Source organism: Zerene cesonia, chromosome 16, assembly GCF_012273895.1.
Source record: "Zerene cesonia ecotype Mississippi chromosome 16, Zerene_cesonia_1.1, whole genome shotgun sequence".
Lineage (NCBI taxonomy): Eukaryota > Metazoa > Arthropoda > Insecta > Lepidoptera > Pieridae > Zerene > Zerene cesonia.
Window position 1 is genome coordinate 2,900,584 of NC_052117.1, and position 11,434 is coordinate 2,912,017.

Sequence of the window (11,434 nt, forward strand, 5' to 3'; positions counted from 1 at the left end):
ACCTCGCACTTCAAAGTAAGAGTGCTTCGTCCCTCTTAACTCTGTCTGTTTCTTAACCGTGTTAGTTGAATATTGTCTCGTTATCTCGCTTCCATTTCACATATTTTGTACTTTTTATATGTCATCTGTAATGAAGGGTGTCGTCACTGTCGCTTCAGTAATAATATTCCGGGTATCACTTTAAATAGATTCGGTATAAAACATTAAAAAGTAATTAGTCCTTCCCTAGAGTACTAATAATATTCATTTTTCAATTTATTTAACCTTCCTTACTTTCAGAATTAATTAATCCCACACATTTTTGAAAATTTATTACGTCGAAAAGACAAGGTACAAGCAATGAAATGTTATCCATGACTCATTGTATTGCGAACATCGTGCTGGATTCAGTCTGTGTATTCAAGGCATTAGTTTTGTATTGAACAATGCGTGCTCATCCTTACTATCGTATGTATTCAATGAGCAATACCCTCCCATTGTGTGGTTCGGTGAAACATCTATCTTGTATTTCATTAGACCGTGCCCGTACTCACTATGAATCGTATCAATTAATGGCTTTCATTTGCTTTTATGATTTCTTGGGCTTACTGTATTTCGCCGTATTTCTTTTTTTCGCTTTATTAGATAATTCTGAAGATATGAGATTCTGAGGTCACAAAATATCCTTAAAGCAGATTTTGTGTGTTCCCATGCATATGTGAATCAAAAGAGCTATTAGTTAAGTGTCTCTTCGTGTAACCTATACAAACTATTTGCTTTGAGTGCAGCAAATTATTTGATATGAAATGATTAGAAATTCTTATCTTTACGGAATGAATGACATACGCTTATTTTTACTATTAAAAAGCCCGTATTATCTTACGTATATTCGCAGACTATCAATACGTATTATGTACATATGAATACGATAAAATATATGTGAACATTACGTTTATTTGATTAGTCTTTGAATTATAATAAAGCCAACTATTTCAGCAAACATGAGAGAGAAACTTAAATTCTAAGGCATAAAAAATACTCTCGTAACGTGACCTCACCCAACATATCCTTGATCATATTTCGAGCCATGCAGAAAAAAGGTAATGGTAGATCTACAGTCTCCAGCTTCTAATCTAACGTTATTACATCGATATAATCCCCATTCATTGCTCGAAATTACGCATCAACACGGGTCTTTTATATACGTGCTTTGACTGTAATTTATTTTATGACCTTTCGTCAGACGTAATAAGGCCCTTATGACGTCATATAACGATCGCTCCTCGGTACTGATGAACTTTAGCCTTATAATGGGAATATAAGGAATTTTGTTTTCTTACTCTGACTCCATTATATCGGAGTACGTTGCTTTTTGAATTTTAAATGGACTCGGATTGTTTTTAAAAGCCTATTCAACCTATTTGAAGTATACTTTCTTATATGAATTTTCAACGAAAAAGCTCTGTTGTCGATAAATGAACATATTATACATTTTTTTAAATGCTACATTCGACCTTTTAAGTCAAGGGTCACTTATTTTATTAAAGAAATAACTTCAAGTAGCAATTTTATTTGGGAATATTTTCTTACGTAGAGTCATTGTTTCAGAACATAATAATTACTTGATTTATACATTTAATAAATGACTGTGGAAAAGATATAAACACGTAGCTACATTTTGTTAAAAAGTTTCTCACGACAACAATTTCGCGGTAAATCTTCGTGATCCCAGTTTTTCTATGAGATAAGTCGACGCCCGCCAATGACCTTGTGTGAGAATTAATTCCGATCAAAGTATATGTTGTCGCGGCCTTGTGACGTAACCCCTCTGCCTTCGTTGATCCTCGTACCGACCGAGCGTCGCGTCGAACGTGTGCAGGCGCAGTTGAAAATAAAAGGCTTCTATAAATTCCACGATTCTAAATTCAATTTTAAAAAAGGAATATAAAGAGTTCGTGAAGTGAATGTGGTGTTTCAAATAGTAGTTTGTTCTGGAAAAATGTTATCAAGCTCTGTGAATTAAGTCAAGGATAACCACTATCTTGTAAGTTTTTTTTTTAAATAAGTCCATTTACACATACGTAGGTATGATAAAGGAAATGTCACTTTATTCAAATTATATAGTCTGTGTAACTTCTTTTCAATAATATTTTTAATTCCTTAATATTGTCTGTACTGTATTGCTTTGTTTTACTAATGTCAATAGAGTAATTGTATTTTTAAAGTTTTATTAGTGGCGCTCGATATCTTACACCAACTAGGTGCCGGTTCATTCGATTGTATTTTCAGAATCGTACACACGCAACAAGGGTTATATTAATCATGCTTTTAATAATTCCAATTTTAGGATAATTCTAAAGTATGTAGTAGTATCTAGTATCTATTTAGATACACATAAAAAATAATAGATCATTTAGTTTTTTTTTTGCTGATGATGATTTCTAGATGATACCCAACGTAGTAAAGGTACTTTTTCATAAGTACAAATTTCCATGAATAAACAACTCTTAACTTGTACTTGAGTAAGCCTAGTTTCTTAATACGGCAGTAAGTATCCAGCAAAAAAATATGCGACGAGGAAAGAAAGTTTCTTGTACTAGTTAAGTTTTCCCTGCTGTTGTTGGGTCACTTGGGTGTATTAAAACACATAGTTAATTTAAATCCTCATTATACTTTAAATTATAGTCAAATGACTGATTTAATGGTTTATATTACGACGTCATCACAACAACGTAATGTTTTAAATTTACTTTTGATTAGGAAATTAAGATTATATTTCCAATAAATAACCTTACTAAGTCTAACTACATAAGCTTATGATGAAGAACGACCTTGTTATTTAACACTCTTATTGCTCTTTCATGACCAGTAATTCCAGCCATAAAACATCATAAAGATTAAACACTAATGTAATTAGATCTTAAACAGAAATAGATAGATTGTTCCATAAAAGGAAGGCACAAGGGCCTCATTATGAATTCGCAGCTGCAGGTATCAAGGTGCATAATATAATCGGGCCTGTAACATTGACATAATTACTGTATCAACGACCTGTCCCTTGCGAATTAATGTGTGACTCATAAGTGGATATGTAGGACTGTAGTGGCTGTACGTATGAAGCTATAAGTCCCATTTAGTTATTACTAGGTTTTGCCGGATGGTACCTGACTATAATAATATTTTCTACGATAAATTTCATTCTGATCTGATCCTATCAGCCATGTTTTTGTACAGAAACATAGTTCAACTCTCACAAATGTCTTTGATATAATAGTATACCATTGATGACAAACAGATAGAAAAAAGGAAAAAAATGACAAAGGCACGCATCCAATGACATCATCTATAGCTAACTACACTAACTACCTCTTCAAAAATTGTGTCCTTTGCCTACGGGCTCGCGTGAAAGAAAGTTACCTATTATTGGACTTGATTCGGTCTCGTTTTTTGCAATTTTTCGGTACATTATCATCTAATGAGACAGTGAAGGAAAACAAAAACACCTTTTAAGAACTAAACAGCTTGATTCTTTGAATGTTGATACCCAGAACTAAGAAACAAGTATTTGTTTGTATAAACATATTAGGTTTTTGACAGACCAATCTTTCACTATTTTCATAATATAATAAATGCTCAATATACATTGTAGCATTCAGAGATCACGAACTTGAAATCGTTCGAGTAGTTCCTGAGATTAGCGCGTTCAAACAATCAAATAAACTTTTCAGCTTTATATTCTTAGTGTAGATTTAAGATGGCATCATCATAACATATTCAATAACGTCATTTAATTATATATGAATATAATTAATTATTAAATGCAACTGGATGAAACTTAAATCAATACAGTTTTAATGGATATAACAGTGTTCATCTGGGAAAGAGCTAGACACAAATCAGTATTATAAGAACTCATAACTCCTTTTATAGATTCTAGCATCAAGCTTTCTATTTATATACAGTATGTAGTCATAGTCTTTATAGGTTTTATCACGCAAGAGTGGAAATAGTCTGAGAGATAGCGATGTAATCTTGTATTGAAAAAATATAAATGGAACAATTATTATACTTAAAACATTTGATTTATAATTGTAATTAAAACCATACGATATTGACTGGTAATTTGAAAAATACCAGATAAAAATAGCACAGATAACAAAGGGGCAATATTCCGTTTATCCACGGCATAATTCATTAAATTATCATTAACATATTTACTATATATACTTGATCAAACATATCAATTAAGCAGTTCTACCACGTTCTACACTTAAATATAGATAAGTCTATTTGTTACATTAATCAAGTAGGAAATTTATAATAATTATACATATACGCATATAACTTTAGTTATTACTTTGGCATGCATGCGCAATGACAAGATAATTGAATATGAATATGAATAAATAGAAAGAGTTTCACACCATCAAGGCCTGGCCGCAGCAGTGGTGACTTAGTGGTGAGAACCTCGGACTTCAAAATCGATAAGTCGGGTTTCAGTACCGGGTGAGCGTGCAGGAAATAAATTGATTTTTCAATGTATCTGCTCATGTGAATAACATCACCACTGCTTAAAACAGTGAAGGATAACATCGAGAGGAAACCGGCATGTCCAAGAATAAAAAAAGTACGACGATATCTGCCAACCCGCACTTGGCCAGCGTGGTAGATTATGGTCTGAACCCTCATAGGAGGCCTGTGTCCCAGCAGTGGGAACATGTATGGGCTGATGATGATGATGGACTGTTATATGTGTATTCCAGCAAATCATATTTTATTATTTGAATAGTAAGATAAAAGTAAACAGTAATTTCACTAACGAAACCTTATACAAAAGTCTTAAGTTTTATAAGAATATACATACTCCATCTCTTTCTACTTGCTACAGAAATACAAATAGATAACACCTCAATTCTCGTATAAAATAAGTTGTTTCTCCAATGAAACGGTAAAATAAATTTATTTATGTTATCAAGCTCTTCCACTATCACGCTTGGATGCGCATCAAATGCTCTCGAGGCCTATGACCTCTCATTGAATGGAAAACAATTTATAGTTTAAAATTTACAAAGGAAATTTTAACGAACAATGCACTTGTAAACACTTTGTTGTACTATTTACCCTTTTTGCTTTATTAAGAACTCTTTTACAATTAATAGAATAAAAAGAATGTAGCTATTGCAAATGCGTTGCCTCTTTTAAGGGGTAAGGGATAAGGAAATGGTAGATGATAGGAATAAAAATGTATTTACTACATTAGATTGGGAAGAGTGAGGAAAAGGAGTGGGTCTTTTTATAAAAAAGCATTACTTTTCTCATCATAAATATGTATTTTTTTTGAAAATGTTTATTAATTATAACATTATGTTTGTTGTTAATTTGAAGCGAAATTTCACGTACTATCTATATTCTAATTGACGAGAGTTCCGTTTAAAATTCTCGACAGATTGCGACATTGTAATTCACAAAGAGACATTTTGCGAAACGTGTTCTCAATTCTTAACAGGACTTTTATCTTCATTTCGTACTTCCAATAGGATTTGTAGGAAGCCATGTTTATTTGATAATATTGTTGTTACATGTAGGTCGTCTATATATCTATTTGTTCGATATCATTAATACGTTTACTTGTTATTGTTCCTATTTTATAAAACAGTCCGTGGCTAAATATAATTAAAAGTTTAAAATAAAACAAATCTTAATATTCAATGGATAGCAATTATCTACTAGCAATTTAATAATATAAAATGTGAATCTCTTATAATAAATTACAATAAACATACATGTTTTACAATTACATACATAATAATAAGATTCTTTTCGACCCAACTATTTGGTAACAATATAGAAAACACCATCTTCCAAACTGTTTAGGGTTCCAATTTTGTGTTCTTTCAATCAAATTAAATTCAAATGTCGTAGTTATTCCCCTAAAGAAGTTATTTCTTCCAATTTCATTAATGAGCAAACGACGCCTCGTTTCCAATTCTTGCTACGGTCTTGTATTTTTATTGAGGAAGGAACATCTAATTCAGGAGAAACCTTGACCTATTCAGGTATAAAGGAGCCGGGAGCAAGGAATCAGCGGGCCATGACAAAAACCTTTCAACCAGTATACCCGAGTATCCGACCCTTCTGTTTACACTTTATTTACGCTTTAAAGCATGCGATATTATTTTAGAATATTACATAATGGAGACAAACAAATTTGGTATCTAGTTTTTTATAATAGAAAAAATGGTTGTGATGTAAAAAACCTTAATATGCTACACAGGACAGGAGATCATTTTAATACAATGCATTAAATTCACAAAATAATTTGATACTAGCGTATACGTCTGCATAATTTCGATGTCACACCCATATATACGTACATACTCGTAGAAACGAAAACAAAAATTTTAAAAAGTTATTAATTATCCAGATATTACGTTTAAATATTTCTGAAATAGATTCTGCCGACATATGTTTTCTCGTCGTTTGTTTCCTTCCCTTTTCAATAGTTCTTCAAATCAAAAAAAATCTTGAAAACCTTACACTAACTCGTCACAAATGTGGCATCTACATTTAAAACAATACCTTCGATAAAACGTCGTATAAAAGCATCGTGTAATATAAAAGGGGTTCAAACAATGATTAAACGCTTCCAATGATTACACTTACCACGCATGGATGCCCAATTAACCAAAAATAGCACATAGAGTGGAACTACGGACGCCGTCACATGTGCTGCTGATTATTTCAAAGCCTCTGTTATGAGGTGTGTAATAATTTAATTAACGTTTACGAAATGGATGCAATAACAGTGATTGTGTTGACGAAATTTCATATGTCGACGGTTCGATGACACTGAGTTAAATGAATTTTGTCGGTATGTTTAAATGTGCATTTATTTATTGATGATTTTTAATAATTATTTATATACAAATACAATTGACAAAAAATATTGTGCGCTTAGAGGAGCAGTGTGATGTTCCTTATAATATAATTGCAATTTGTACCTTAATCTTTTTAAATTATACCAACTTACGTACACTCCACTCTCTTTCGTAGGAAATTATACCTTCGATTTGGAATTTATCTACATATCATCTCATTGCTCTCATTATTAATTAATTATTGAAAACCACAACTGCAGATATAATATGATTGTAGACTAGGTGTATACAAATATGTTTTAAAATATCGTCGGCTATAACCGCAGAATGCCAATTATTTAGTATTTTAATTGTATAACAATAACATTTCTTTGAAATAACTACACAGATATTTATAAAAATACATATTATATATACATTGCATACAGATACTAAAGAGAAATATTAAGAACCCTGATATTATATATCTACGTAGGCCCTAAATATTTATGTTATCAATGAAGAAAATGTCTATTTCCTTTCAGAAACGACGAAAATGACGAGGAAATTCCTATTCTGTTTCCCGCTGAGGCTCGGGAACATCGTTTTTGGTTACATTGTTATTGTAAGTGTTATTTCTTCATCTGAAATGTACGGTTTGTTTACCTTCAAGATTGTCATTGCTAAGACAAATTTGGCAGGCGTTTAAATTTTAGACATTTCCATTTAATGTCATATTAAGTAAAACAGAGTATATAAATTTATATTTGCATAAATGGAAAATATAATGAAACATTATTTTCGTTCATCGATGAGATATGGAAGACTGAAGATGTTTTAGTTTGCCTGTTAATTTAAAATATTAAGTCAATATCATCTTTGAATGAGATCATGTCATAAATGACAAAGCAAATAACGTTATCTGGTTATTTAGATGCAGCGTAGGTTGTTGGCATTTTATTGCTTGTTGACTACAGATATAAATAAGGATATTCTTCCTTGTTCTACACATAGTATGACTGATACGTAGGTAGGCAGTATATTTTGTGTGACGAATTTTCGACTGTCCTTTTTCAATCATTTGGCTTTCGGATCAAATATATTAATTTCTCTTACTAAATTTTTAATGCGTTCATTACTATGACCTGACAGTGATAGACCTTAATAATCATACAGTATGTATGTTTGGAATTTTACAACGACGAAAAACTGTTCAATCATTGAAAACTCCTGTACCGTTTCAAAAGTTTACGTGTTTATTATTATTTTAAATTTAGAATACTTTGTTTGTTTTTCTGAATGCTGTTATAATTATTAGAACTAAGATTATGTTAACATATTATGATTTATTTCAGATTTTAAGCCTTGCAGTAGCTGCGTTCCACATCTACTTACTAAGCCAAATAATCACACGAAAGCATGAATCTCACCCAGAATATGAAAAGCACGAAAACGTATTTGGCAAAGAGAATAAAAGTCTCTTCCTAATCTCTATTATATACTATTTATTGTATATAATAGCTGGATTATTGTTACTATTATTCAGTGTTGTTTTCACGATCGGAGCACACACGGTAAGTATTTCAATTATAATTTCATCGTATTTACTAAATTGTTCAATAGATATACTATGCGATTATTATATGCATTGTTATATGCAATGCTATATTTTTGGTAATATTAATTGAATCTGTTTTACACTTTAGTGACAATCTGTGACCCTTATAGGTTTGGGCTGTTTTATAGCACTATTTATTATTATCTGTATATGTTATCAATAAAAACTTCTGGAACCCTCTATGCTACACCGTCTTTTTACCAGTGTAATATTCTATCAAAATAAAAAGCGAGTAAAGTATGAAGAAAGTTGGACACCTAATTTACCGTGATTGATTTATATTGACTTAATATCAGGTTATTTAATTCACGTTCGATCTTAGTGAGCTATTGTAGCTATCGACTTTGTAGAATATTTACAAGAAATATGTCTTCAATCTCAAAACATAGGTTTACTTTAGAATGTACCTATAATTATATAAATTTATATTTTAGGGAATTCTGTTGTCTCAGTGGTGTCTAATAGAGTACATATACATATGTTTTTATAGAGTAATATTTAAATAATCCAACCATGTACTATATTCAATTACGAAGGTACTATTATTATTATAATAGTTTGAAACCGTTGAACCGTTCTGCAATGTTTTATTTCAATTGAAAATAAGTTCGTAAAGCCTACTCACGCCAAAGACTCACAACAAAGTAATAATTTCTCCCAAAATAGTTATATATCTTTGTAGTAAAAAAGGTTGGATAAAATTCGACTAGGAAACCTTAATATTATTACAATATTGATAATATTTTTGTGTATCTATTTGATTTTGGTATAGCAATTCTCAAATTCGATCACAGTGTTTTATGACTTCATCGATATATTCTGAATATATTCTAACTTGATGTGTTGAGAACTTAATTCTACAAAATTTGATACGATAGAACAAAAATTACATAAGTACTTTTTAACATTTCTTTTGACGATTTAAAACCATGTTAATATACTGGAAATCATTCTAGTTATTTGTCCAATCATTCTTCAAGCAACATAGCAATGTGATAGTGATTTCTTTCCTCAGTTAAATAAATAGATATTTAGTTAGTCGCGTATCCTTATTTCTGAGCGATGATATGCACGCGTGTATGCGTGCGGCCCTGTGTACCGAATACTGATTGAGCCGACCGAGGTTTGTTGATTGTATAAATGTGTGCGTGCGTGATTGAAGCTTCTGTAGTCCCTTTATAAAAATAAAATATCCCCATATCTCTTATTTTCAATCTTCCTATCTTTTTCATTTTCCTCACAAACTTTGTAATTCTAAAACCGTATCATTTATAATAGTGATACATAATATTTTGTGAACTTAATGTCACAAAAATTTACGCGGCTTATCGAAGGCAACTGAGTTAAACGCACCAGAAAACAGGCTAGTATTACATTTAAATAGAAAGATACATATGTACAGTATGTAAGATGAAACAGTGGACACTAGACAGAACAGAGTGCGTTAGCTTTTTGTAGACAACATCGCTTGCAACTACAAGGTGTTATCCCACACACTTTCTGATGCAGAGATCGCAAACTCTTGTTTATTTTCATCTTATGTAAGAAAAAAACAGCCATGACTTTTATAAAACCTTTTATATTTTAGTTTCTGTGTAGTAAGGAGAGTGGGGAGTACAAACTGTTTATTTTTAATTTTATAATGGAATCTTATTTAGGATATTTTGTTGACAAATGATTTGCCTTTAGGGTTTTGCCTTAAGGTATAGTTCAATTAATAATAAAGTGCAAAGTTAATTAATAAAATAATATTGTCATCCTGAATTGCTTTTTCATAGTATGATGATGAACTTACTTTCTCTCTTTCGTAGTTAATCCATAATATACCATATTAATTTACCATTATTTATGTAAGTATACAATCATCATTAAAATCAAAAAGAACAGATTTGCATTTTCGATATTATTCTATCCTAGTAGGTACTAAAAACTATGTTCTATAATTTTTTTCGCTCGTAAAATTTATCTTAATAAAAAGGTTGACTGTCCCTTTTCCAGAGTCGGTGAACTCAGTGAATGTTCTTGTAATAAATAATTAACTGCACTTAGGTGATTACATTTCTCCGCTGGCGATGGGATCGTCCCGAGATTAAGTATAATTAATATTTAAATCCACTTTTAATTACATTGGATAAACTTATTTTTACAAAACATTCGATTAACTTGCGTTTTTTAAAACAATACGTCGATAATATACTGAGTGTAATAAAATTCGGAATAGACTGTTGTTGTGTTTGATTGTTTTTTCAACATAAAAAAAACAGAATAATTTAAAAAATAAAACCGAGTTTAGAATTCTGACGTGAAGCTCTGTACCCGTAGAGACGCTATTTTCCTTGTGAATACTATATGTTATTTTGTATCTGAAAAACTACTGAACGAATTTGATAAAACCTACACCCAGTTGGCGAATACCAAACAAAACTAAGTTGAAATCATTTCAATCCAACAGATTGTAATTATATATCGCCATTGGCCATAGTTTTTGAGTTATTCGTGGGCAATACATATATATAAACAAACAAACAAACATAAGTTTCATTATTGCCTTATTTTTGCTTACCCATTTTTATCTTTATTTTCCTTTGTTGTTAGGGTTGCCTGGTAGAGATCGCTACCTAGCGATAAGGCCGCCCTTTGCGAATTTAATTTAAGTTTCTTTTGTTCGACTGCTTATTTTTGAATTTTTTACGCAATAAAGAATTTTCATTCATTCATAAGTACGAATACTTGTGAACTTTGGCATACTTCTATAGAAGCTTTTACAGACTAACATATCCAAGAACTGTGCAACAACACTATAAAGATTTTTTGAACTTCGTTACTAATTAGCTACAAAATATTAAATCAGAAACGAATGTGATCTAGCAATAAAAATATACTAATTAGGTATTTTTTAACGAATTAAATTGACCGACCCGCGAAGGCGCAAAAAAACCGAAATTTACTTATTAATAATTTAATGTAATAAAAAAATTAC

The 11,434-nt window shown here is 31.0% G+C and overlaps 1 protein-coding gene across 2 annotated transcripts in view; it reads left to right on the plus strand.

The window, feature by feature from the left end:
• Window positions 1-1,789: 1,789 nt before the first annotated feature.
• The window catches only part of LOC119832803, a 13,116-nt gene continuing 3,471 nt past the window's right edge, over window positions 1,790-11,434 (plus strand). The window contains exons 1-3 of one of the 2 annotated variants that reach the window (XM_038356568.1): window positions 1,790-2,023; window positions 7,382-7,461; window positions 8,192-8,410. In XM_038356568.1, coding sequence (XP_038212496.1) covers window positions 7,393-7,461; window positions 8,192-8,410 — 288 coding nt within the window. In that variant the 5' untranslated portion in view covers window positions 1,790-2,023; window positions 7,382-7,392. Of the gene's footprint in view, window positions 2,024-6,692; window positions 6,851-7,381; window positions 7,462-8,191; window positions 8,411-11,434 lie in introns of those variants that run through there. The other variant, XM_038356567.1, reaches the window with a different exon arrangement.